The following is a 26,305-nucleotide window of genomic DNA, read 5'->3' as shown; positions in this document are numbered from 1 at the left end:
TGTCTCTTCCTCCTGTTCCTTCTCTTTGGCTCTTTCTCATCTTCCCATAAGTTTCATGCAGTTTTTCTCTTCATACTTGTGGCTTAAAATATTCCTTAAGCTTCTGTTTGGTGTCTTACACTTTCTGGACGCGCCAGGGACCTAACCCCAAGTTGGTGAGCACAGTGTGGTCCTCCCTCCTGTGCCTCTGGAGGTCTGGCTGGGTTGATTCCCTTCTAGTCCCAGTGGTGATCTTCCTCGTGAGGTGTACGGGGCCGGTGTGGGCCCCCGCAGGCCTGGTGGTGAGCCAGGAGCAGTCACAGCCAGGCACTGCAGCCCCTGGGCTCTGAGTGTGCTGCTCGCTCCCAGCTCCCATGTGCTCCATCAGTGCTCCCAGGCCTCCAGGGCCACAGGGCAGGTGGAGTACCAGGAGCTGCCCTCGGACTACCCCTGCTCTGCCCTCCATGGCAAGCCCTCCCTCTCACCCTCCTCCACCTCCACCCCTACCCCTCACCCTCCCCACCCCTGTCCCTCACCCTCCCCACCCCTGCCCCTCACCCTCCTCCACCTCCACCCCTACCCCTCACCCTCCCTACCCCTGTCCCTCACCCTCACCCTCACCCTCCCCACCCCTGCCCCTCACCCTCCTCCACCTCCACCCCTACCCCTCACTCTCCTCCACCCCCGCCCCTGCCCCTCACCCTCCTCCACTCCCACCCCTACTCCTGCCCCTCACCCTCCTCCACCCCTGCCTCTCATCCTCACCCACTTTCCCCTTCAGCCTTTGCTGCACCACAGCATTGTTGGGGTCATTCTCCATTTGGGTTCACTCATGTTGCACCTAGCCCTGCTTCCTCACTGCCTGGTAGGTAAACACGTCACCTTCCACCTTCCTGGAAGGAGGCACTGCCTGGCGCTGTTACTGTGTCAGGCAATCACTCTCACCAGACTGCCTGTGTGTAGTCGTTTGGTGGGCATGGCAGGCAGGTGCTGGCTGGCCGCTGTGGTGCACATACATGCTACCTCTTGGGTGCCGCGACAGCCAGACAGTCCCTGTGGCGTGGCCAGAGGACCTGTGTCCAGCAGATGCTGGCAGGCGAAGGGTCCAGTGGTAAAGGGTGTGTATGAGGTGGTTGGGCCACTTCTGGTGAACTTGATTTCATGTGTGTGTTCTATGCCTGAAGTTCTGTCTGCACTCGGGAGAGGGGAGCTTTTCCACGTTGTACTAACTCTGGGTGTTTTTGTTGATGTCTTTCAGGGGTCTGGGAGGAGAGCTCATGAGACTAGCAGGTAGGTCTGAGTGTCTCTGCCAGAGAGGGGCCAGTTGACCTGGCCAGGCCTGCAGTAGACACTGTGTCCTGAGGCCAGATCTCCACTGCCACTCCACCTCACCATGCCTCTAATGCCCTCCTTCCCCGCTGTTGTGGGCCCAGGTGGGTGTGAGGGAGGAGCCTGCCGTGGGTGCTGTCCTCATCTCCTATATGTGATTGTAGGGCAAAGGGCGGTTTCCCTGTTGGGAAATTCAGGCACTCACTGGCCTGTCTGGGCTTTCTCTGGGGCCCCAGTGCTCTTTGTCACCTTGGAGAGGGGCCCTAAGTCGGCAGCGCTGCCTGCCCGCGTGCTTACCGGGAGGAGAGGGGCCTGAGTCGGCAGCACCTGGCAGCAGCGGCTGGGAAGTGTGCTGCGATGTTATGCTGAGATACCGCCTGTCTCTGTGGGCCAAGAGCCCCTTTATGGGGTGGAGAGGCATGAAGCTACACGTAGGGGTCAGGACGACGAGCAGGGATCAGGGCTGCACGTTGCAGGTGACCAGCAGGCACAGGTTCTAGGAGCCTGCAGCGGTGTGACCCTCCTGGGTGCCATGACCTGCAACTGTCATACCTGCTGGTCCAGAGGGACCTCTCTGCTGAGCTCCCACCCATACTTTCCAGCCAGCATTGGCTCAGTGTTGAAGGAAGGGCTTGGCAATGTGCTGCCTACTGAATGGCAGCGGTGACCTCACCTGCCCTGCAGGTAACCGGGTGACCAAGCCTCTGGGGATGGAGGTAGCCGCTCTGCCTCCCTGACTTGCCAGTGCGGGCCTGAGTTAGGTGGGGCCTGCTTGTTCCGTCCCTGCTCACCCGTGCCTTGTGAGGAGCTTGTTTGCTGAGGAGCCCTCATCGCTCGAAGGGCAGTCGCTCAGCCTAGATCTTGTGGCCGTGCTGCAGGACTGTGGCTGCTGTGGCTGAGGGCTGTGACTCTGCCCTGGGTGCCTGCTCTGCCACCGAGTGCATCTTGGCTCAGCCTGTTGGACATGCTGTGTGTGCCTGTGGAACCCGCGGGACTGCAGCCTGGGCTCTGGGGTTGGTGCGTTGTAGTGATAGGGAGTGATGGGACAGAACACGGACACTCGGCCCGGCGCCAGCTGTGATAGTGCTAGGGTGGGCTAGGGAGCTGGATGGGAAGTGGAGCTGCCGGGATTAGAACTGGCGTCTATTTGGGATCCTGATGTATTCAAGGCGAGGACTTTAGCCGCTAGGCCATGGCGCTGGCTGTGACAGAGCTGGGGTGGGCTAGGGAAAGGGGGCAACATGGCCTGCGGCTCAGGAGGGCAGGAGGCAAGGGACCTCCCCCTGTGTGCTCACTGCCCTGAACCCCTGGCCCGGCAGGCAGGGCATCCTCCTGCACCTTGGCTTTGTGTGTGTTTTAATTTTTTGAGAGAAAAGCATAGATGGACACTACTGCTATTAACTGGTTCATTTGAATGCTGAAATAACTGGAGGCCAGAACCTCAGTCCACACCTCCCACAGTGGAGGAGGAACCGAGTCACCTGGGCCATCATTGCTTCCTCAGGGGTCTGCATTCCCCAGAAGCTAAATCAGGAGAGGGGACTGGGCATGGAGCCAGAAACTGTCCCGGATGTAAGGGCTGCAGTGTCAGGCAGGTGCGCCCCTGGAGTATCCCAGAGTGTCCCCCGTGTTCCCTGCGTATACCAGAGTGTCCCCCGTGTTCCTGGTGTATCCCAGTGTGTCCCCCGTGTTCCTGGTGTATCCCAGAGTGTCCCCCGTGTTTCTGGCGTATCCCAGTGTGTTCCCCGTGTTCCTGGTGTATCCCAGTGTGTCCTCCGTGTTCCTGGTATATCCCCCGTGTTCCTGGTGTGTCCCCCGTGTTCCTGGCATATCCCAGTGTGTACCCCGTGTTCCTGGTGTGTCCCCCGTGTTCCTGGCATATCCCAGTGTGTCCCCCGTGTTCCTGGTGTGTCCCCCGTGTTCCTGGCATATCCCAGTGTGTCCCCCGTGTTCCTGGTGTGTCCCCCGTGTTCCTGGCATATCCCAGTGTGTCCCCCGTGTTCCTGGCATATCCCAGCATGTCCCCGTGTTCCTGGTGTGTCCCCCGTGTTCCTGGTGCATCCCCAGTGTGTCCCATATTCCTGACACATCCTGGTGTATCCCAGTGTGTCTCTGGTGTGTGCTGGTCTGTCCTGCTGTCTGCTCTTGTCCGCTGCCTGGGCCTGGAGAGCCTGCGTGCTTTTCTCCCCATGCCTGCTGCAGCCTGGTCGTGGGCTTTCTTGGGTGCCTCTCTGTCCTGCTTTGCAGGACTCTGCTGACTTTGTGGAGCCTCGTGCTGGTGAGGGTGGTGATCTGTGTCCAGTGCAGGCACTGAGTCCAGGCTGGATGCTGCTTTGCCAGAGAGCTGCTCATCCTCGGACCTGGCAGGTCACTGTGTTGAGGTTGGCAACTGCAGGCCCTCGAGTGCCTTTAGCCCCTCACCCACTGAGCAACCCTGGGCCGCGTCTGGCTTTGCTGCCCAGCATGCGTGTGTGTGGTTTTGTGAACCCAGGTGTGTCCCAGTCCCCCCCTGCGTTAGGAGTACCTCCCCAGTATCTGCCTTCCTGTGCCTGCTCCAGATACTTAACCAGTGTAAGCCGGTATCCCTGTTTACTTACTCAGGCTTATGTGTTCATTTATTTAGTTGAAAGGCAGAGGGTGAGATACAAAGAGATCTCCTATCCACTCTGCACCCCAGATGCCTGTGGCAGCCAGGGCCAGGCGCTCCGTCCGCGTGTCCTGTGGGCGGCGGGGGCCAGGCGCTCCGTCTGCGTGTCCTGTGGGCGGCGGGGACCAGGCGCTCCGTCCGCGTGTCCTGTGGGCGGCGGGGACCAGGCGCTCCGTCCGCGTGTCCTGTGGGCGGCAGGGGCCCAGGTATTTGAGTCATTGCCTGCTACATCGTAAAGTGCATATTAGCAAGAGACTGGTTTGGAAGTGGAGAATCCAGGACACAAACTCAGGCCCTGCAACAGGCAGTGTGGGAATTCCAGCATTTTAATGCCCCTGGGGCCTGATTTTAATGTTGGTTTCTCTGATTTCTGCTGGAGTTGAGTGTATTTTCATGGGTTAAATATTTGTTTATTTGACAACCACAGGGACAAACACAGAGGAAGAAAAGCAGGTTTGCGCACTGGAAACTGTCCAAGTGACCACAGTGAGCAGGGCTGGGCCAGGGATGGAGGGCTCTACCCCAGACTCCACAAGGGTGTCAGTGTCCAGGCACTTGGCCATCAGCTGCTGCCCACCGCTGCTATGTGCCCATCACCACCTCCACAGTCTTGCTGAGGATCCTGGCTCATGCCGCTCCCTGCTCTGAAGCAGAGCCTGAGTGTGTGTGCGGCAGCCTCCTCCGACATCCTCCAGCCCAGCTGTAGTTCCCTAAGCAGAAAGAGACAGGAAGGCGCTGTCTTCACAGTGTGGGAGCTTGTGTGGAATTAGTATGGGAGCAGAGAACAGGTGTTCTGCAGTGAGAGTAAAAGACATAAAACTGCTAGGGAAAAGCCTGTGCCAGAGCAGCTAGTCAGTACACACTGCTGTGGGCAGGCCTGTGGTCAGTGCTCGCTGCTGCGGGCAGGCCTCTGGTCAGTGCTTGCTGCTGCGGGCAGGCCTCTGTGGCACACCCAATGGGCCATGGCCTGTCTGACTGCCCCCACTCCACGGGGTCCATGGGTGGCTGTTTTATGAGGAGGGGTCCTCAAGTCTGACTCTGTGTGCCACCGAGTCCGGTCTTCTATGAAGCTGCACACTGTAGCTCAGGCCACAGCCTCATGGACCCCGCATGGTCACACCACACTTCCGTGGAACGCGCTCGCGCCGTGGTCTCCCAGCTGCCCCAGGACCTGCCCCTTGGCACCTCGACGGCTCGGCTCTGACCTCCTGCCTGCCCTGTGCCTGTTGGTCCCCGAGTGCTCCCATGTCAGCGGTGCCTTGGCGCAGGGCCTCTCCCCCGAGCCTTGCTCAGCCCAGGCTCTGCTGTGCTCCGCTGTGTGCCAGGCATCCTTGATGGGGTCAGTGAAGCCCAGGACACAGGCCTCCCTGCTCCGGCTGCCGGAGCTGCTCTAGGTCCGGCCTGTGCTTTTGCTGCCGCAGCATGGACCAGGAGGTCGGGGGGTCGGGGGAGGGCTCTCCGTCCCGGGGCAGGGAGACCAGACAGGAGCCGGATGCCAGCAGTACAAGTTCACGGGACAGCGATGGCACCTGTGGGAAGATAACGTTGACTTCTTCTCTCCTAGTGTGCGTTTTAATAGAAAACTCGTCACTTTCCAGAATGCCTTTCAAAGGTGATGCCGTCATTGGTGAGTATTCCGTTAGTGACTCAGCGGCAGGGCTGTGACTTGAGGTTCTGAGCACCCCTTCCCCACACATGAAGGCGGCCTGCACGCTCCCCTTCTTGGGGGCCCTGGCTGCCATGCCAGCCCGGTCCCTTCTCCTAGGCAGACAAGTACCCAAGGGAGCGGGCCTCGTGTCCCAGGAGAATGACTCCAGCTGGTGCTGAGGGCCGTGTGAGCAGCAGGCAGCCCCGGCCTCTGCATGGACTCAGGGCCCTGGGTCGGCCCTGCTAGGCTGTGAAGTGGGAGGGGCTGTGGGGCCACCTACGTCCCTGGGACTCTGCTACCTCGGGAACTGGCACCGCTTCCTTTGCTTTGCTGGGTTTTGATTTGGTTTGGTTTTGAGTTTTCTGTTTCGAAGGGAGAGAGAGAATACTCCCTGATCCACTGGCTCTCCGGGGTCTCCCCAGAGGGGCCTGCCAAAGGTTGCCTGAGGCTCCGACAGGAGAGTCAGTGTGAGGTGCGTTTGCTGACTGTTCAGCTGGGCTGAGTCCGTGTCTCTGACAGGAGGCTGGCAGTGGTTGATAGACGACACGCTGAGGAACCTGCGTTTGATGTCGCGCAGCTCCACACAGATCAAGGTAGAGTGAATGCTGCGGCCTGTTACCTGGGGTGCTGACTCGGGATTCTGGGTGCCGCCTTCCCCTGCAGCTGCCACCGGGCACCCCCCTTTCACCCATTGGTCACCCACCGGTCACCCACCGCTGTGCTGCTTTACCCATGGCATTCATCCATTTAGGTTGATAACTGCTCTGCTGGTCCTTGAGTCCTAGGTTTGAAAGTTTCAGAAACTCCATGGTATACAAGTGCAGATGAGAGCTGCTGTGCACGGTCCGTCCACACTAGTGGCTGCCCAGGTCCCACTGCACACAGCCGAAAGGCCTCCTCCCTGAGAAGCTGGCAGCGTGTCTGCGAACGAGGGCTGTGCTGTGCCCCTCTTCCCAGCCCTCTGTTGGAAGCTGCCTCCCGACGTGGGCACGGGAAAGAACAGCCAGGGTCCCAGAGCTTGTCTTCCCTGAGGGCGGTGAGGGCAGACACCTGGTGTCCAGGTTCTTCTGGCTGTCTGCCCATGGTGGTGTGGGTGTGGGGTCCCCGGAGGCCCGTTGGGTTCCGCCAGTGCCCCACCCTGCCAAGCCTCTGGTGGCCTCTGTATCGATTCCTGAGGTGCCCCTGTCTGGTGTCCCTCCATCCCCAGCACTCTGCCCATCCATGTTCTTTCCAGGACCTCAGCGCACTCTGACCCTCTATAACACACTCTGACCCTCTGTGGCTCACACTGACCCTCTATAACACACTCTGACCCTCTGTGGCTCACACTGACCCTCTATAACACACTCTGACCCTCTGTAACACACTCTGACCCTCTGTGGCTCACACTGACCCTCTATAACACACTCTGACCCTCTGTGGCTCACACTGACCCTCTGTGGCTCACGTTGAACCTCTGTGGTGCACACTGACCTTCTAATTCACACTGACCCTCTGTGGCTCACGCTGACCCCCTGTGGCTCACGCTGACCCTCTGTGGCTCACTCTGACCCTCTGTGGCTCACACTGACCCTCTGTGGCTCACACTGACCCTCTGTAACACACTCTAACCTTCTGTGGCGCACACTGACCCTCTGTGGCTCACGCTGACCCTCTGTGGCTCACGCTCTCACAGAACCTGCACTGTGCTGTCCATGGTGTCCACACAGAGGTCCTAGGAAAGAACCACAAAGGAGAGGAGTGAGCAGCTCATGGCTCTGTGAGCTTTGCCACGATGTCTGTGTGGAGGATACCCTCTGGTTCTTATTGCTGGCAGCCCTGCAGCAGTGGGCAGCAGTGGGCAGCAGTGGGCAGCAGCAGCTGTGACTGTCAAGGCGAAGTTGGGGGTGTTCACATCTCACTTTGTTCAGGACACGGCTGTCTCGGCGCTGGCCGCCCTCTGCCGAGAATACTACATGGAGGAGCCCGGGAGGGCCAGTCCTGCTGTGCAGGGTGAGTGGACGGCATGGGCCCTCATGGGGTCTGCGGGTAGAGTGGATGAGGGCAGGAGCCGGGCAGTGCAGCGGTGGGTGTTGGGCTGGGAGGGAGACGGGTCCAGTCATGTGAGATTGTGCACTTGATTCTTCCCGGGGCCAAGCAGGTTTCTTCTCTGTCGCCTGCCAGAGTGTGCGGTGTCCCCTGGTCCTGCACTGTGTCCAGATCAGAACCCGAGCCCTCCAGTCCCGGTCCCTCCTGACAAACCCTGGGCTGCCAGGCTCTCTGGCTCCTCCCTCCGTGTCCCCTCAAGGCTCCGAGTTGCCTGCTCCGCCGTCTCCCTGGCCCTCCGTCTTTCTCTCGTGCTTCCTCTGCCACTTGGGTGCTCTTTTCCCTTTGAGAGACACAGAGCTCTTGTCCGCAGGTTCACTCCCCAAGATGCCGACCACGCTGGGTCTCCTGCTTATGTGGCCCCTGTCCCCACAGTTGCTCTTGTGTGCTCTTGGAAGACTGCTGTGAAGCCACGGCTCACTAGCTGTGCCCAGTGCTGAGGCTCCCACTGCCCCTTGCTGCCCCTCACTGCCCCTTGCTGCCCAGTACAGTGGCTCCTCACTCTCCGGGGCATTCCTGCGCTGGCTGTGGCAGTGCTGAGCTGGGTCCTGGCACTGCTGGTAGGATCAAGTTCCCGAGTGTTTTTATGGACTGTGGCCTGCAGTATTTTCTCATATTCTGTTGTGTAACAAGTATTCTGATCACATACAAGTGTATGAAATTACAGAGTGTAAACATTGTGTGTGCGGGAGTCAGAACTGCTGGTTTGGGTCCCAGTGCGATGGCCCAGTGGCTAAATCCTCTCCTTGCACACGCCAGGATCCTAAATGGGTGCTGGTTCATGTTCCAGCTGCTCCACTTCCCATTCAGCTCCCAGCTTGTGCCCTGGGAAAGCAGTGTACAGTGGTCAAAGGTCTTAGGACCCTGCAGCTGTGTGGGAGACCTGGAAGAAGATCCTGGCTCCTGGCTTTGGGTCAGCTCAGTTTCAGCCATTGTGGCCACTTGGGGAGTGAACCAGCAGATGGAAGCTCTGCCCCAAAGCTGGCCCTTAGTCCTGGCTCTTCCTAGATGCTGCTGTTCTTGTTACAGTTCCTTTCTGCTCTTGTGAGCTCTGGCTCGCACATGGCTGAGTTGCTGAGGGGAGACATCACTTTTGTGTTCTTCATAGATAAAAGAGGAGTGCCTGGAGTTCGTGTTCTTAGAGGAAGCCCCCAGAGCGGGGGGGGTGGAGCTGTCGTCCTGGCTCCAGCTGCTGCTGCTGCCCTGGGGAGACCTGACCCTGGCCCGGCCGTCACAGGCACTGGGGGGGTGACCGGCACCCGGCCATCACAGGCACTGGGGGCTGACCGGCACCCGGCCATCACAGGCACTGGGGGGTGACCGGCAGATGGAAGTGCATCTCTCTCTTGCTTTTGAAACAAGCCTTATGCCACCTTAAAAAGACTCCCTCATGACGTGTGCCACTTTGAGTTTGTCTGCTGGAGCAGTTCCTGGCTTCATTTCTGATGCCATGGGGCTGGCGCTCCTGCCATTCACGTGGCTCCATGCTGCCTTTCAGAGGAGCTGGTCAGCCAGTACCTGGCCGAGCTCCGGAGCCCTGATGAGATGACGCGCTGTGGTTTCTCCCTCGCTCTGGGAGCCCTTCCCGACTTCCTTCTGAAAGGCCAGCTCCAGCAGGTGAGGCTGCCATGTGGACAGCAAGGGGGCCGCGTGAGGGTGGGCCGAGGGCCAGACCTGGCAGACACAGGCAGATTGTGGCTGTGGAGGTGCCGGGTGCTGTGCTGGTCTGTAGGGGTGAGGACGGAGACTCAAGCTGCACTGGCCCCGGTTCTTCCCCCCAAGTCAGCTGTGGCCGGGGGTGTCTGCCTGCTGCTTAGGACACATTAGTTCTGTAACTTTAGCTGGCACCATGGTGCTGGCCTGAGCTAGGAGTGCCGATGGGCAGAGCCCTGGGTCTGAGGGTGTGGGGGCTGCTGACCCGATCTTCCCGCTCTGCCTCGTGCTCAGAGCCAAGGTCCAAGGTGTACCTGCACCTGAGGCCGCACCGCCTCAGCACTGTCCTCGTGTAGAGCTCCCCAGGAGGGCCTCAGTTGCAGCTGGCCCAGCCGCACCCAGAGTCCACTCTGTCCTGCCAGGGCCAGAACACACACTGGGTGCCTCCTACTGCCCTCTGCTCATGCACCTGCTGCTTTGACTGCCGAACGTGGAAACTCCTCGTTTGTCTTGGTCTGAGCTCAGGGCAGACAGGGGAACCTTCGCCCTGGGGAGGCCAGTGGCTCCTCACCACTGCACCGGCTCTTGGGGACTTACCCGACACATGGTTCTGAGCTCCAGGCGCATTGCTTTCAGGTGCTTTCGGGGTTGATCTCTGTGACCCAGATCTCTCCCGTGGACATGAACTTTGCCGAGTCCAGAAGAGATGGCCTGAAGGCCATTGCCCGGTGAGTCTGCAGGGCCAGCCTGGACACGGGCAAGCATATGTCATCCCAGCAGGGGACTCTCTTGTGTTCTGGTTCCTTTCTGTGGAAAACCCTCGGTGTCCCCCAAGTCTGGGCACCAGCTCTGGGCCAGACACTCTCCACTGAGGCCTGTGCCCACTCACACGACCCTGTGTCCAGGCAGCCCTGTGTTCAGGCAGCCCTCCTGCTTCCAACGTGGCTGAGTCCCTTACCCTCAGGAGGGAAGGTGCAGGGACTGGCCAGGCCGTGGGAGGGGGCTCTGAGGCCCTCAGGCCTTCCTTAGAGGGAGGACTCGCAAGCTCCCACTTGGGGCTCATCTCGGGTTTCCCTCCAGGGTTTGCCAGACCGTGGGAGTGAGAGAGGACGGTAGCCCCGATGACACCCTGTGCAAGGAGAACGTGCCCCAGGTGTACCGTGCGCTACTGACCTGCATGAATGACTACACCATGGACAGCCGCGGGGACATAGGCGCTTGGTGAGGGGCCGTGTGTGTCGCCCTCCCCCACCCGAGGACCTGGGCTCTCCCAGCACTCAGCCTGAGTGGACTCAGGGCCAGCGGCAGGCAGCCGCTGAGTGCTCTGTGCTCTGCATGCATGGGTGTGGGGCGAGAGGGTGCCCGTCCGGGCCTGCGCTGTACAGATCAAGCTCCCTGCACCTGCTCAAGGGACACAGACACAGCCAGTGGGATCCTGTGAACTGCAGTGTCAGGGACAAAGGCTCATGGGACAATCACCTGTTCTGGGCACCATGATCTCCCTCTGGGCACCACGTGTCTCCTACATGCACCTCTATGATCGGAGCAGGGCCTGCACAATCTGCATGCGTCCTGGGCAGCTGGTGGAACCAGGCTGGACCCTGTCCCAAGTGGCTTTTTCCGTGTCTCCTTGTCTCTCAGGGTCCGGGAGGCCGCCATGACCAGCCTGATGGAGCTGACGCTTTTGCTGGCCCGGGGCTGTCCGGCGCTCCTCGAGGCCTCCGTGTGAGTGTCCCAGAGGCCCCGTGCTTTCCACCGACCCCCGCCCTGCTCTGCTTCTTCCTCACACTGTCCTAGAGCCACCTGCTGGCCTCCCTCCCCCACTGTGGCACCCCGCGCCCTCCATCTTTCCCAACCATTCCCTCATTCCCGTCTCCCTCATCCCCCTGACAGTCGTCCTGTTCATTAGTGTGTACTGAGCATACCTGTGCTGTGCACCTGCCTTGTGGGGACAATGGATTGAGAGTGGGCAGGCCTGGTCCTCGTGGGCGCTGGGGGCAGGGTAGTCAGGTCTGGTCCTCCTGGGCGCTGGGGGCAGGGTGGACAGGCCTGGTCCTCGTGGGCGCTGGGGGCAGGGTAGTCAGGTCTGGTCCTCCTGGGTACTGGGGTTGGGGTGGGCAGGCCTGGTCCTCCTGGGCACTGGGGTTGGGGTGGGCAGGCCTGGTCCTCGTGGGCGCTGGGGGCAGGGTGGACAGGCTGGTCCTCGTGGGCGCTGGGGGCAGGGTGGACAGGCCTGGTCCTCATGGGCGCTGGGGGCAGGGTGGACAGGCCTGGTCCTCGTGGGCGCTGGGAGCGGGGTAGTCAGGTCTGGTCCTCGTGGGCGCTGGGGTTGGGGTGGGCAGGCTGGTCCACAGGGTCCTCTGCCTACCTCTGTACTAAGGCTTGTCCCTGGTCGCAGCTGTGAGCAGGTCATGTGCTGCGTGGCCCAGCAGGCAAGCGAGAAGATCGACCGATTCCGTGCTCATGCTGGCCATGTGTTCCTGACGCTGCTGCACTCTGACGACCCTCCTGTTCCACACGTGCCTCACCGAGGAGAGCTGGAACAGCTGTTTCCCAGGTACTGGGGGAGCGGGGGTAGGGATGGGCCCTCCATATGTTGGCTGCCCGGTGTGGCCTCACACACAGCTTCCCCAGGTCTGACACAGCCTCTGTGAACTGGAACGCGCCTTCCCAGGCCTTCCCCCGTGTGACTCAGCTACTGGGGCTGCCTGCCTACCGCTACCACGTCCTGCTGGGGCTGGCTGTGTCCGTGGGAGGCTTGACCGAGTCCACGGTGAGGAGGTTAAGGGTTAGGCTGGTGGGGCATTCAGTGGAGCTGCAGGAATGCCTGCCCCCTTGGAGCCAGTGGGAGACGGGGCTTCCACACTTCCTCTTTGGGGTCAAGGGGCCATGCACTCCCAGCACTGTGACCCAGGGGTCAGGCTGGGGAGGTGGGAATGGGATGGGCTCGTGTGCTCTGGGCAGCTCCTGAGGTCCTGGCCTGGAACAGGGCACACAGCTCCAAGCCATCCTTGAGGTTTCACTGGCTTCATCCGTGTTTCCCTGGGCAGCTTGCCAACGTGGACGTTCCCATGCCCTCCGGCAGCCCATATCCGTGTTCCCCGGAGGGGGATCCTGTTGTGGCCTCAGCCTGCCACACAGATGGGCCTTGTTTCTTCCATTGTCTGAGAGCAGGGTCAGGCTGCAAGGCATGGTGTGCCCAGGCCAGCGACACAGTGTAGCTTGTTGGTTCCTCCGTGAGTGCTGGGGTCACTTCACCCTCCTGCCTTCTCTGGTGTGCTCTGGTCAGAGCTGGGCACTCGGGGTCGCTGGCCATGCCGCTCGGCTCACAACGGTGCCGGGGGGCAGGACCTCACGGCCCTGGCTTATGGCCAGTGTCCGGCTGTCAGCTCCCAGAGCTGCGCTCACTGGCCAGGCGTCTGCAGCATGTGTTTGTTGCTTGGTCACCTGGGCTCTGTGGCTGTTGTCGGGAATGGTGGCCCCGGCACTCACAGTGGTCCCCGCCCTCATCCTGCTGCAGGTCCGGCACTCCACTCACAGCCTCTTTGAGTACATGAAGGGCATCCAGGATGATCCGCAGGCCCTGGGCAGCTTCAGTGAGACGCTCCTGCAGGTCTTCGAGGACAACCTTCTGAATGACAGGTGTGGGTGGTGTCCCTTGTGGCCTGGAAATGCTGGGATTCCAACCCAGTCCCCGTAGGGACTTGGGCAAAGCTGGCCCATCTGGACGGTGAACCTGGGTCCCCGCACCTTGTCTGGGCCCACTCCTGTTCTGCATCTCAGCATTGAGCAAAGGACCAGGACGTAGGAGCCCTGTGGAGATAAGGCTGTGTGCTGGGCAGATTGGACCCAGGCCTGCTCCCACACAGAGCTGGAGTAGAGACCCCAGACTGCTGTCAGAACCCAGGGCCCCCTGAGCCCTCCCGGGGAGTCAGAACCCAGCAGCAGGAACCTGTCCTCAAAGGACACCTCTGGGCATCTGGGACCCTACCAAGAGGGGCTTGGGATGTCCTGGGGCTGGGGGTGGCTGAGCCGCGTGGCTTGGGCCCCTTGTACCGGCTGTGCTGTTGACCTTGTCCTGTTCCGTGGAGAACACGTGCCAGGTGAGGTCCCCACGCAGGCCTAGCAGCATCTGGCCTCACGCTTCCTTCCTCCCCTCAGGGTGTCAGTGTCGCTGCTGAAGATGCTTGATCAGATGTTGGCCAATGGGTGCTTCGAGGTCTTCACCGCAGAGGAGAAGTGAGTTCCCCCGGCACCTCCTCCCCTCCCCTGCTTGCTCCCCAGTCACACTGAGAGGCCGTTTAATGCCTCCCGGGTGAACTCAGCTGGCAGATGATGAGGGCAGGGGCTGGGGGCCCACAGGCTCCTGCCCTATCTGTCCTATGGGTCTGGCTGGGGGTGGAGTGGTGCACAGTGACCCCTCGTGGAGAGCTGGGCCCATCGCAGGCTGTGCCAGCCTTCCGCGGAGCCCTTGGTCTCTGCATGCTGTGTGGGGATGGGGTGGGCAGGGGGTGGGAAGGTCACCCTTTCTAGGCCAGGTTTCCTTGCTGGGGCTGGTCTGCCCAGGGACCAGCTCAGAGCCGGGCAGCAGGGTTCTTACTGGGCCTGTGGCTGCTGCGGGCTCCAAGCAGGAAGGCCGAGCCACTGCATGTTCACCATGGTGGGAAGATCCCCCAAGTGTGAGGCTGCTGAGTGCCCGGCAGCCAACCAACCCTGCAGCGGACAGGCATGGAATATGCTGAGGCCAGCCCTGGGCAGGGACCGTCGGTCCAGCTAAGCTGGCAGTGGTGTGGCTTGCTAGTGGCAGAGGGGCTCAGGTACCCAGCACAAATTAGACTGACTGCAGGGCTTGACAGCTCAAGGATGGAACTAGAGGCCAGAGTGGCTGCAGTTTTTCTGGGACCCTTGGTCCACAGAACTGCTGATGTGGCTGGAATGACCGTGGCAGCCCCAGGTCGTGTGGTCTGTGGTGTGGTCGGGGCCTCCCTCTGGCTGTGCCAACAGTGCCACAGGCCTGCCCCTGAGCAACTGCTGTCCCTCTAGCCACCCCTTCTGCGTGCGGCTGCTGGCTCTGTGTAAGGAGGAGACCCGCAAATCCCGGGACGTGCAGAAGCTCCGCTCGGGCATTGCTGTGTGAGTCCTGAGTCTGGCTGGGCGGTGGGGGGTGCACCCCAGGGCTGGGGTCTTGCCATGGAGCTGCAGGGCAGCAGCCACAGCAGGCCCTCGGGTGTACACACACATGCACTGCAGGCACTCACAGGGCCGCCGTCCCGTCTGTCTGCAGGTTCTGTGGGATGGTGCAGTTCCGTGGCGACGTGCGGAAGCGAGTGCTCCTGCAGCTGCTGCTGCTACTGTGCCACCCATTCCCTGTGGTGAGTGTGCTGGGCTCAGGCAGTGGTGTGCAGTGTGGGGTGCAGGCTTGTGGACCCTGACCCACCTGCTGAGGAACTCCAGTGGGGCTGGGAGCTTGCAGGGTGCAGCGGATGGGATTCCCCAGCAGTGCCCTATCCCCTCCAGATCCGCAAGACCACGGCGAGCCAAGTGTACGAGATGGTGCTGACCTACAGCGATGTGGTGGATGTGGACGTGCTGGATGAGGTCATGGCGGTGCTCAGCGACACGGTGTGGTGAGTGGGGCTCCTTCCCTCGCATCCGGGGTCAGCACCACCCGCACTTTCTCCAAACCTTCAAGGAATGGGGAGAGGCTCTTGGGACATCCGGGTGGACAGGTGTCTGTAGAGGGCTGGGTGGTTCTAGCTTCCAGCAGGCTGCTTGCTGGCTGTGCTGCTGTCCCACCTGCTGAGCGGCCCCCAGGGCTGCTTTCCTGCTCCAGGGCTCGGCCTGCTTGTTCAGAGGCCTCGCGGGCAGTAGGGCCGTGGGAAGAGCTGCCTCCCTCTTCCACCTCCCCGGAGACAGGTGGGCTGGAGGACTGAGGGCCCCCTGAACCTGGGCAGATGGGGTACCAGGCATGTGGGGTCCTGGAAGCAGTACCCAGCAGTGACAGTGACAGTGGAGGCAAACACTTCAGTGAGGCACACATGTGGACGTGCTCACGTGCACACACACATATGCAGACACAGGTGTGCATTGTGTATGTCTCCCCCCACACAGCACACTGCCCCTCACACATGTGCCCCACATCTCACGCGTACATCCCACATGCACATGTAGACACACATCTCATACACATCTCACACGTGTGTAAACATGCACACCTCACACGTACACCCCACATACACATGTAGACACGCACATGTGATACATATCTCCCCACACTCAAGGAATCATACACATCTCACAATGCTCACACGTGTAAACATGCACATCTCCCCGCACACATGCGTAAGCAACATACCTCATACACATGTGCTCCCACACACATGAACACGCATATCTCCACACACACATGTGCATCCCCACATACACATGTGTAAGCATGCCATCTCCTCACACATGTAAGCATGTACCTCTCCCCATACACACATACATCCCCACATACACATATGTAAACATGCGCATCCCACACATGCCTGCAAGCTCTTGTCCACATGGGGAGGGGGTTGTCTCAACACTCTTATTTTAGGGACAAGCAGGAGAGGCCAGGTGGCCAGAGCTGGGGGTGGTGCCTGTCCGTTTCCTTCACTGAGCACGGAGGCATGAGCTGCCGTTCGCGCTCCCTGCTGGCCCCTACGAGCTGCCATCACACCCCCATCTGCCTCCCTGCCCTGCCCGGGTGTCTTCATGGTTTCCTAGTCTGGGAGGACTGACCACGTGACCTTGTGGACAAGCCGTGCCCAGCTTGGGTCACGAGGACAGAATCCCTCACGGGTGCAGAAACAACCAGCTAGAAGGAGTGGTGGGTGTGAGCGAGGTCTGGGGCTCTCCTCCCCCAGTAACGTGAGCGCCGAGACCTTCAAGCCGCTTCTCTGTGACAGAAAGGCCCGGTACCTCTGCAGCACCGCCAAGTGTAGCTTTTGCTTTTACTTAAACACATGGCTAAGTTCAAATCAAACCTAAATCCATGGTAAAGTCGGCCTTTCTGTGTGCCCCGCCCCGCTCCCCCTGCTGCCAGCTCCTGACCTCAACAGCCTCCTGGGGGCGACCCTGGGATGTGGGCAATCGTCCCAGTTCTCGGACCTCTGCCCATGTGTGGTGCCAGTGCCTAATGCTCCCTCCCCACTCGTCCCCACAGGGAGGCAGAGCTTCCGGTCGTGAGGGGACAGCGGAATCTCCTGTGTGATCTCCTCGGCGTGCCCAGGCCACAGCTGGTCTCCAAGGTAGGCCCACATCTCCCTGTGGGACTGTGGGTCTCTGGGGGAAACTTGAGGGGAGCTGTGGGACCTCGGGTCCTTCCAGAGCCCTAAGGAGCTTGGCTGTTCAGGCAGGAGTATCTCCTGGGAGCTCAGGACGGGCCTGGCCCCATCCAGTGTTGAGGGCCAAGGGCACCCGGCCTGTTACACTTCCCCACTGTGTCACGTGTGCCTCGAGCTGTGGTGGCTGCCACACCCCCTGGTCCTCTTGGATGTCCCTTCCTCCACAATGGAGTGAGTCCTCAATGTCCACCACTGGCCCCTGATGCTCCCAACCACCTCCTAAGGCCGAGTGTCTGTGGCTTTTGAGGGTCCCACGTCCACGCAGGTCAGGATGATACCTGGCTGTCCTCAGGTCAGTCCCCGTACTGGGTGCCTGCTGAGCTCTGGCCTATGTCTCCCGTGGTCTGCCTTCACACACCCTGCCGGGCTGGGCCCCTTGTCCTGTCTGCGCACACCAGCCTGCTGGCCCCTTTGCTGTTTCGTTTCTCCTGCTGAGGCCACTCCACCTCCTCCTCTTCCTAAAAGCTTTTCATCACATGGAGATGTTTCTCCACCCAAGGGATACACTGTGTCCAGACGGCCCTCTTGGTGCCGTGTGACACATCGGGCGTGGGCACCAGATCATCTGTCCTGGCCCTTGGGTCTTATTGCCAGCCTTGCCCTGGCCACAACCCACACGGCCCAGCGTCTTCTCTCCTCAGCCCTTCGGCCTCCATCATTCTCAGCCTCGGCTTGTCAGTCTGTGCCCAAGAGCCAGGGAGACACGTGGCCCCGCAGCTGGAGGACACTCCCGAGCCTGGAGGAGGGAGCCCACCCTGCGGGCTGTCTGGTGGGGGGTGTCTGGCTGGGCTCAGGAGGCACGGACCACTGTGACAACCTGTGACAGAGCCACTTGCCGGCGCTCGGACGGCTGGAGGAGACATGTTTCTACCTGCTCCTCGGACAGTGGCAGCAGCCAGGGCTGGGCCGGGTCTGAGCCAGGAATCCCATCCTCTCCTCCGTGGGTGCAGGTGCCCAAACACGTGGGCTGTTGTCTGCTGCCGTCCCAGGTGGATTAGCAGGAGCTGGATTGGAACCAGGACTCAGATGAGCGATGGCCATGTCACCTGCTGTGCCAGACCCGCTTCTCTGCACACCCTGTCCGTGTCCTCGGTCTCGGACACTCCTTTCCCTTCCTCATCTCTTCCTTCTCTGTCTGGAATTTTCTCCCACCATTCTGTGCCAACTCAGTTCTCCGAGGGGCGCTGGCATCTCATTTCCAGCATTTCACAGTGACTGCACCTGCTCACCACCTCACTCCCGTGTGGCCCACAGGTCGCCAGTCACAAGCGTCCTACGCTGGTGATCCCACTGTCTGCCAGGGCTGAGCCCAGTTTGGTGCATGGTCTCTGCCACGTGCTGAATGCCATGGCAGAACCAAGGTGTGTGGATGGGGACCTGCTGTGGGGCCCCCGCCCAGACTCAACTCCTGTGTCATCCTCAGAGATGCTGTCAGTGCACACGGGATGTGGGAGCAGCCTGCAGCCCTCGTGTGGGCTCCGGCACGGAAACCCTTCCCTCCCACTGCCAGAGCCAGGGGGCCTTGAGGTCCTCAGGGTGTGGTGGCCTGCACCCAGCCCCCCAGTGCTCACGGGTTGATGGCCCCCAGACCTTTGCTTCTGGGAAGCTGACCTTGGGTGAGGACTGGGATTCTGGTGGGTGCAGGCCAGGGAGTCCTGGCCCCGCAGTGACCGAGCCCAGTGTGGCTGCTCAGGGTTCTGTCTGCATCCTTCAGGAAGCTCAGGGCAGCTGTGCTACTCTGTCCATCAGACCTTTGACTTGCGGTCTGCCTGTGGTGTTGATTCCTGCACCTGTAGGCCAGTGGAGGGAACCACTATTTCCTGATGCTCTTTCCCAACCCACTCCCCTTCTCATGGTCCTGCGCCAGCTCCCTGGTCTTTGGGGTGACAGCAGCAGGACATCTCTCTGTGCACTCCGTCTTCCAGGCTCTCAGCCCTTCACTCCTCAGTCCTCTCCCCTTCCCTTGCCACCAGGCGCCTGTCGTTAGGTCCCCTTCCCAGCACAGCTCTGGCCCTTACACAGGTGGGACAACAGGTCTCACTGGACACGCAGGCTAAATGTGCTGCTTGCATTCTTATTAGGGGAAATTTCGGGTGTGCATGAGGTGACAGCACCTGGGAAGGTTCTCCCCAAGATACCAGTCCTGGTTGTGGGGAGCAGATGGGAGGGGCGCCGGCTGCCTGACCCTGTACATCTGTCCACAGCCTGCAGCCTGCTGATCCGAGAGCCGAGGATTGGACGCTGGTGGCCACCACGGAGCCTGTGTCACGCAGGGTAGGGGTGGGGCACTGGGGACGCTTCTGTTTCTACTTAGACGTAAATGCTTCCTATAAAATCCTGCCCCAAGCAGCTGAGCCTCTGTCCTTCTCTGGGCCTGATGCTTGCGAGAGCAGCAGAGCCGGTCCCGAGGGCCTGGACCCGTCTTGGCTGATAGAGCAGCTCAGGGTGCAAGCCAGAGACACACTGAGCTTTAGCTGCAGGTGTGGGGCGGGGGATCCCTCCAACCCCCTCACACATGGGCTCGGCCACACGACTGGTCACGCCTCTGTCCCCGTGGCTGCTCACACTGGCCTGCCCTAAAGCCAGAGGTGGGGCAGACGATGCGAGTAAAAATAGCATGCTGGCACCTGTCCATGCAGCCCTTCCTGCTCACAGGGACCTGGGCTGCCACACAGCCTACAGCAGCACCTGGCTCACGTGGCCAGCCAGGGGCCCTAGGATGGGCAGTTCTGAACCAGCTGTCATCCCCAGGCTTAGGAGCTAAAGTTGGCACAGAGCAAGGGACCGGGCAGTCGCGTGGCCAGTCAGGTCAGCACCCTGGCCCTTGTGGGACAGGTGAGTCACACCGCAGGGTGGGGACAGGCTCAGGCCACTCAGCCAGAGAGGTTTGGGTCGATGGTCCTCCTGCCAGCTTTGCCGAGTCCAGCCCCATGGGACATGTTCACCATTCTCGCGCTGTACTCAATGCAGGACCGACTCCCTCAGAACAGCCTGGGCACATGTCTGTGAGACTCAGAATTTCCCTCAAAGCCCAAGGAACACCATGCTGCCGACCCCTTTGCCCAGCGGGGCTCAGGGTCTGCTCTGGTGGGCAAGTCGGCAGAGTTCCCTGGTCCAGGTGGAAGCCTCTGTGACCAGCCCCGGCACTGGCTGTGGGCGACTGAGCCTGTGCTGTCTGCCGTGTACAAAGTTGCCAGCCCAGGACACACTGCACGCGGAGAGCAGTGGTTAGAGTATTAGAGTCCATGCTTGCAGTGTAGCGGAGGACATGGGGACCATGTGTCCACCAGACTGTGATGACGCTGGACAGCAAACCGCCCCCCACGGCTGCCTATTCTGTCCTGTCACGGGCCCATGTTCTCACCGGGTGCATCTTGGGGCTATTCCTTTGAGCAGCAGCGCGTGCAGCCCAGAAGGACCCCCACCCTCCGCAGTGGGCACAGAGGAGTGCAGCCATGTCGCATGAAGTGGGTGGATCTGGCATCTTGGCAGGCAGAGGCACCAGAAACAGGGCGAGCATGCGCGGGCCAGGGCCAGGGGTTACGGGGGGAGGAGCTGGGCCCCCAGAGTTGCCCCTCACCAGGAGAGTGAAGGAGGACTCACACCAGGAGGCCCTGCCCACGCCTCAGTCCACAGCTAGGGCTGGGTGGGCAAAGCCCAGAGCCGCGGGTGGGCGTGCCAAGCAGTGTTCCCAGGTCGGCAAAGGCATCATTGCAACACTTGGAGGTGAAAACATCCTGGAAAAGGAAATAGGTAGAAGTTGTCTAGAATTAGAGATGCTGCGGACATTCTCCACAGCTAGGGAGACACAGCTGGGGGAGACGCGGAGAATGAGGTTGGAAGAAGTGACCCGAAGCAGTCAGGGGACGAGTGTCTGGCAACACGCAGGCCCAGCCGTGTGGGACTGGGTGTGAGAGAGCGCCAGTGGCTGGTGAGGTTGAAGAGGCCTCGCTGCCCGGGGCCCAGCCGTCCTGTCGGGCAGGGCGTCCATGCCTTGAGGCTCTGCCACAGCCCAGCCACACGCTGCCCGGGACAGCCGCAGTCCTGGCAGAGGAGTACAGCTTAGAGGAATGCTGAGCAAAGATGATGGCCAACACAGAAGTGCGTATGATGAAAAACTAAGCATAAATTTGAGTTTTTGTACAAAAATTAACTTGTTACAGTATTTCTGAATAGAATCTGTCTAGAAAGCTGGATGTTGGTATGAAAAAGGCTTCTGTCAGAACGTAAATTCTCTAAAAGCAGGAGATAAGAACAGTGCCGTCACTGGTACTTCATGTGCCAGATGGACAGGTAAGGGATGGACGGGGACATGGCACATCCTGTGCGCACTGTGCTTCGAGTCCTGGCTGCTCCACTTCTGATCCAACTCCCTGCTGATGGCTTGGGAAGGCAGAGGAGGATGGCCCAGGTGCTTAGGACCCTGCACCCGAGTGTGAGATCTGGAAGAAGCCCCTGGCTCCCAGCTTCAGATCAGCTCAGCAGTGGCTGTGGTGGCCACTGGAGGGGTGGACCAGCAGATGGAAGAGCTCTGTCTGTGAAGTCTGCGTTTCAAGAAAAAACAAATACATCTTAGGGAATGACAAGGAGCGGACAGTAGGTGTGAAGATCAGAGCGCTCACCTTGACCTGGTCCTGGTTGGGCCCAAGGCTCCCCCGTGGCTCAGCTCACAGGGCCTCACGGGAGGCAGCCTCAGCACAGCAGGAAGTTTCCAGAAAGGCAGCCCAAGCAGGGCTGTGCTCCAGTGGTCCCAGTCAGGGCCAGAGCAGCCCACCTGCTGGGCGGCAGGCCCTGCCCACGCCTCCGCCAGCATCAAGCCAGCAGCCAGCATCAAGTGTCTCCAGTTGCAGTCCTTTGTTAAAAAAGACCTTTAAAAGGCACCATTTTTCTTCAGTTAATAATGCAAAATGGCCGGTCCCTTCAGAGCGGGCTGGGCTTGTCTACTTAGAGCCAAAGCTTGCTTTTCATCTTCTGTTCCACTTTGCGTGGACTTCCTGAAACTGCCTCATGTGGTTTTAAAAACAGGAATCGGCGCAGTGTGGACATGAGGCACACAGCAGTGCACCTGTGTGCAAAACAAAGCCATGAGGAATGTAACTGCGTGTTGTCAAGTGACCCTCCTCAAGCAAAGGTAGCCCCAGAAAGGACAGGTGTTTGCACACAGGCGGCAGCCACTGGGAGATTCCGGTAAGAAGCGTCTGACAGCGGCTCTTCCGGGCACGCGTCTGGGGCCCTCGGAAGAGTGGCCGAGCCCAGCACTGCAAACACTCCCTGCAGTTGCAGCACAGACAAAATGCTCCAAGCACGGACGGGAACACAAAAGCTCGTGCTAGGTGCGGTCTGCACAAAATATCAAGTATTTCATGCAAGTTAATAAAATACAGTGAATCAAAATCTCTGGAAGTAGCGTTTGAATTCTCAAAAATATGCCTCAGCGGAAGATAGAATATGAGAAGAACTGGCGGGGACCCACCTGGAGCAGCCAACCTCAGCTGAAGTGCACAAAGTGCTGGCCCTCACGCAGCTGCAGTGACCGCAGGTTCTCCTCAAACTCGCCCCCTGTGAGGTCCTGTGGAGGGAGCACAAGTTCTGGCGTGGCCCAGCAAGACCAGCTTTGGCTGGACACCAGGGTCCTCTGAGGTGGTCCCTGCCCCTCTCCCTGACCACCTGGAGCCTCCAGGCACCCCTGCCAATACATCACGCAGTGACCACACAGGGAGGGAGCTCCTGGAAACTGTCAGCCGGCAAGGCCACAACCCCAGGTCCTGTGTACCGGTGCTGGTCAGGCTGCCCAACCCTAACCTCCTGCCTGGAGCGGCGAGGGGTTCAGTGGGACCAGTACAAGGAACTCGGCCATGTCGCTCCCAGACCCTAACTAGAAATGTGTCAATCTTTGCCACCATGTCCTCTCAAACCCTCCCTCCTTCCTCTCATCTCCACTCTTGGGGTGCCAAGGCCAGGCCAGGGCCCAGGGTCTGGTCCAGCAGTGGTGATCAGGAGTCCAGGAGTGCTAGGTGACATCTCCCAGTGAGAGAAGGGGAAGGACCACAGGATGGCAGGACATGTTTGCAAGACAACCCCAACAGGGACTAGCATCCACAAGACAAGAGACATACCCTACATATGGGAGGGCGGACCACTGTGGGAGGCGAGGAATGACTGGGGGACTTCACCGACAAGGCCACTGTAGTTGCAGGTCAGTGAGGACACTGAAACCGAGCAGTCTGGAGGAGGGAAGCTGGAGGACCTTTCTGGGTCAGACCAATGCACCTACTCACATGGGAGACCTGAGCTGGGCTGGCTAGCTTCGACCACCGCTGAACACCACCCACTGGCACACACTAAAGGGCTGGGGGGCCTAACCGGCAGGGCTAGACCTCAGTACCTGCCAGCGTCGGAACAGGGGACGGATGTTAGGCTGGGCCATAACATTAACCAGCACATGAGAGAACCAGGTCTGGGGGCAGATTCTGTGGAGGATATGTGGGCTCACCACTGTGGAATTACAATAGCTGCTGTTTTGTTCAAGAGCTGGGGGCAGTGATGGGCTGAGCTAGCATGACCATGGAGCCCCAGGACACTTGTGGGTACTGGGGTAGGGAACAGACTGGGCTGGTCCAGGCTGCAGCACCCATAGGCACACCCAAGAATAGGGTGTAGGCTGTGCCAGGCCGCCACATCCACCAGCTCACACAAAAACTGAGAAGTGGGGCAGACTATGCCGGGTGAGGGCCTAGAACCTGCTGGCATGTGTGAGATCTGGGTCTGGGAGTGGGCCTGGTGGGGGAACTTGGTGAGCACAAATCAGGCCTGGATGTTGGTTGGGCCACGCGAGGCAGCTCCGCTTGTCAGCAGGAGTGTGAGTTGGTTTGGGGGGTGGGGGCAGGGCTGGGCCAACCTTAGCCCACTGACATGTGCAGGAGCCAGGATGGAGAAGGGGCCGTGCCGGGCTAGGCTATGACATGTACCAACCTGCATGAGCCAGGGGTGGGAGCAGACTGGGCAGGACTAGGCTGCAGCACCCACCAGTAGGAATTGGGACTGGGGGTGAGCTGGGCCAGGTAGGCTGCAGCATCAGATGGCAAATGCCAAGACGGGGGACGGACTATGCCGGGCTGGGTCAGAGTAACCATTGGCACGCATAAGAGCTGTGGCTGGGAACAGGCCTGACTGGGAGCTAAGGGGATGCCCCGGCTAGGTTGTGGTTCCCACTGGTGAGTGTGAGAGCTGGAATGGGGGCAGCGATCTGGACTGGACAAGACTGCAGTGTCCCTTGGCATGGGTGTGGACAGGGTCTGGAGTGTGCCAGATGGGGCTAGACTCCAGGACCTGTTAGTGCTTGTAAGAGCCAGGCTGAATGTAGGACAGACTGGGCTGGAACTCTATACCTGCCAAGCCACATGAGAGCTAAGTCTGGGGGTGCGCCAGAGAGGGCTGGGCTGCAGCACCCAACAGTAAGAGCTGGAATGGGTGTGGGCCAGTTGGGCAAGACCACTGCTGTTCCTGCCAGGACAGGAGGTAGGCCAAGTCAGGCTGAGCCAGGGACCCATCGGCATGCATGAGATGTGCCATTGGGAGGCCCAGTTTCAACACATGCACTCCATGGTCAGACCACAGACCCTGCGATTCTCCCTGTGGCCGGAGTTCTCAGTCCAGCAGTTCAGTTGGGGGTGAGGGGCTTCCCGAAAGAAACCTCACCAGAAGGGAGCCCAAGACCAGGCAGGTGTCATCAGATGCCAGCAGGGCCATGGCGGCCACAGCACTGGGAACCACCCTGCAGGTGGGGTCCAGAGTGGCTAGCAGTGAAAGGAACCAGAGACAACAGGGAGGCTTCACTATGTTGGTGTAAAGTGCTGGGTTCGGGGTTCATGTGCACAGACCCTGGCGGAATGAACAGGGTGGTGACTTCCATGGTGACAGGCAGGAGTTCCTGGGTCCCCCACGTGGGTGCAAGGACCCAGGCACTTAGGGCATCCTCTGTTGCTTCCCCAGGGGACAGGGGTGGGAGGTGGGGCAACTGGCACACAAACCTGCACCCACAAGGGATGCTGGCCGTGCCACCTCTGCACCAGGCGTGCCAGCACCTCGTAAGCATGCTTGCTGGCTTTGCTATCACCTGTCCCAGGTTCTAATAAAACCCAGGCAGCTGGAGCTCACCCACCTGCCACCACCTGCCCTTACCTGTCCCAGGTTCTAATAAAACCCAGGCAGCTAGAGCTCACCCACATAGCACTACCTCCCCTCCACATAGGCCATCCAAGTGTGTGGCAGCTGACAATAAGAACATTTACTTCCGAAAAACACGACAAACCTGACAGAGTAAGAAGACCATTGTCAACCACCAGTACTACACGAAACTGCAGTAATGGTGCGGGACATGGGATGACCAGGGCAGAGCCGGCCCGGGCCCTGCCTGTGCACATGGCGCTATTCCTGGAAACACAACAGGGCCGGGATAATTAGGCATAGAGCAGGAAAAGCAGCCTGAGGCTTCGCAGGCCTCCAGCAATGTCCAGCTGTCCTAGCCACGGTGTCCTGGTGAACATGGGCCCAGAGCTAGCCTAAAACAAAGGTGTGGATGCCGGTGGCCAAGCAGACCCAATCCATGCTCCCTAAAGGGGGTCCTCCCTGCCGCACACAATCGTCTCTAGGTGCAGCAGTGCCCACGGTGCCCTCACACTCACCAGCTTCACACAGATGACGAAGGGGGGCCGGGCAGCTCGGAAGTGCAGGATCGGGACTCGCGGCCGGGGCCTTTCCTGCCAGGAGACACGGACTCAGCCCTGCGGACTGCTCAGGGCTGGCACAGCAAAGGAGCAGGGGGGGAAGTGTTGGGGCAGACTGCTGGGCGGGGTCCATTCCCTGCCGGGCACCTCAGAGTGGCCAGCCTGAGGCTCAGACCCAGGAGGAACACACGGGTGTCACACAGCGCCCCAGCCCAGGAGGAGCATGGAAGACCCCTCGTCGGGGACCCCACACACCTGAGAGTCCTCGTAGCAGTAAAAGCCCTTCCTGATCTTGTTCTCATCCACATCGCAGAAGGCAACCACCTGGGATGGTAGAGACAGGACGCTGCTGGACACGTGGGGCAGGTGGGCGCAGGGGGTGGGCGAGGAAGGGAGGAGGGCCCACCTTGTGCCGGTTGGCAGCTGTGAGGCTGCGGTACAGCCTGCGCCCCTGCTTGCCCGCATTCCAGATGGTGAAGGTCGACCAGCGGGGCAGGGCCTGCTCCTCCAGGAAGTGCACGCGGTGGGTCCAGATGGTTGTCCTGGAGCACAGGAGAAGGCGCCTGGGGCTGGATCCTGGCCTCTCATCTGTCCTGGGGTGAGATCTGCCAGGTGAGGCTTTCCTCAGACCCCAGCCCGCACAGGGAGGCCAGTCCACCTCCCTTCAGAACGTGGAAGTGGAGGCCAGCCCCTTGCCATGCCAGCACCCCTCACTGGAGAGCTGGGTCAAGTCCCAGCTGCCCTCTGGATGGCCTGGTCCAGCTGGGCCAAATGCCATTTGGAGAGTGAACCCACAGGTGAAGGTTCCTCTGCCACCCTGCCTTTCACGTACATCAACCTTGAGCATGTGTCTCACGTGTAGCTG

General features: G+C 60.3%; 2 protein-coding genes across 7 annotated transcripts in view; one reads left to right on the top strand and one right to left on the bottom strand.

Moving 5' to 3' along the window:
* Nucleotides 1-19,063, top strand: part of TBCD (tubulin folding cofactor D) — a 133,920-nt gene extending 114,857 nt beyond the window's left edge. For both annotated transcript variants that reach the window (XM_058676546.1, XM_058676545.1), the window contains 17 exons: nucleotides 1,238-1,269; nucleotides 5,520-5,582; nucleotides 6,123-6,196; nucleotides 7,514-7,595; nucleotides 9,187-9,305; nucleotides 9,978-10,069; nucleotides 10,422-10,562; nucleotides 10,983-11,066; nucleotides 11,740-11,898; nucleotides 11,976-12,114; nucleotides 12,862-12,983; nucleotides 13,503-13,580; nucleotides 14,385-14,474; nucleotides 14,626-14,713; nucleotides 14,859-14,968; nucleotides 16,534-16,618; nucleotides 18,919-19,063. In XM_058676546.1, the coding sequence (XP_058532529.1) occupies nucleotides 1,238-1,269; nucleotides 5,520-5,582; nucleotides 6,123-6,196; nucleotides 7,514-7,595; nucleotides 9,187-9,305; nucleotides 9,978-10,069; nucleotides 10,422-10,562; nucleotides 10,983-11,066; nucleotides 11,740-11,898; nucleotides 11,976-12,114; nucleotides 12,862-12,983; nucleotides 13,503-13,580; nucleotides 14,385-14,474; nucleotides 14,626-14,713; nucleotides 14,859-14,968; nucleotides 16,534-16,618; nucleotides 18,919-18,933 (1,573 nt within the window). In that variant the 3' untranslated portion in view covers nucleotides 18,934-19,063. The remainder of the gene's footprint in view (nucleotides 1-1,237; nucleotides 1,270-5,519; nucleotides 5,583-6,122; nucleotides 6,197-7,513; nucleotides 7,596-9,186; nucleotides 9,306-9,977; nucleotides 10,070-10,421; nucleotides 10,563-10,982; nucleotides 11,067-11,739; nucleotides 11,899-11,975; nucleotides 12,115-12,861; nucleotides 12,984-13,502; nucleotides 13,581-14,384; nucleotides 14,475-14,625; nucleotides 14,714-14,858; nucleotides 14,969-16,533; nucleotides 16,619-18,918) is intronic.
* Nucleotides 19,064-21,050: 1,987 nt separating this feature from the next.
* B3GNTL1 (UDP-GlcNAc:betaGal beta-1,3-N-acetylglucosaminyltransferase like 1) overlaps nucleotides 21,051-26,305 on the bottom strand; it is a 71,429-nt gene continuing 66,174 nt past the window's right edge. For all 5 annotated transcript variants that reach the window (XM_012929136.2, XM_058676552.1, XM_058676549.1 and 2 more), the window contains 5 exons: nucleotides 25,847-25,982; nucleotides 25,696-25,764; nucleotides 25,399-25,473; nucleotides 22,188-22,283; nucleotides 21,051-21,258 (listed from right to left, as the gene is read on the bottom strand). In XM_012929136.2, the coding sequence (XP_012784590.2) occupies nucleotides 22,203-22,283; nucleotides 25,399-25,473; nucleotides 25,696-25,764; nucleotides 25,847-25,982 (361 nt within the window). In that variant the 3' untranslated portion in view covers nucleotides 21,051-21,258; nucleotides 22,188-22,202. The remainder of the gene's footprint in view (nucleotides 21,259-22,187; nucleotides 22,284-25,398; nucleotides 25,474-25,695; nucleotides 25,765-25,846; nucleotides 25,983-26,305) is intronic.

Source organism: Ochotona princeps, chromosome 17, assembly GCF_030435755.1.
Source record: "Ochotona princeps isolate mOchPri1 chromosome 17, mOchPri1.hap1, whole genome shotgun sequence".
Lineage (NCBI taxonomy): Eukaryota > Metazoa > Chordata > Mammalia > Lagomorpha > Ochotonidae > Ochotona > Ochotona princeps.
The sequence above is the reverse complement of the archived record's forward strand: the minus strand, read 5'-3'. Positions and strand labels throughout refer to the sequence as shown.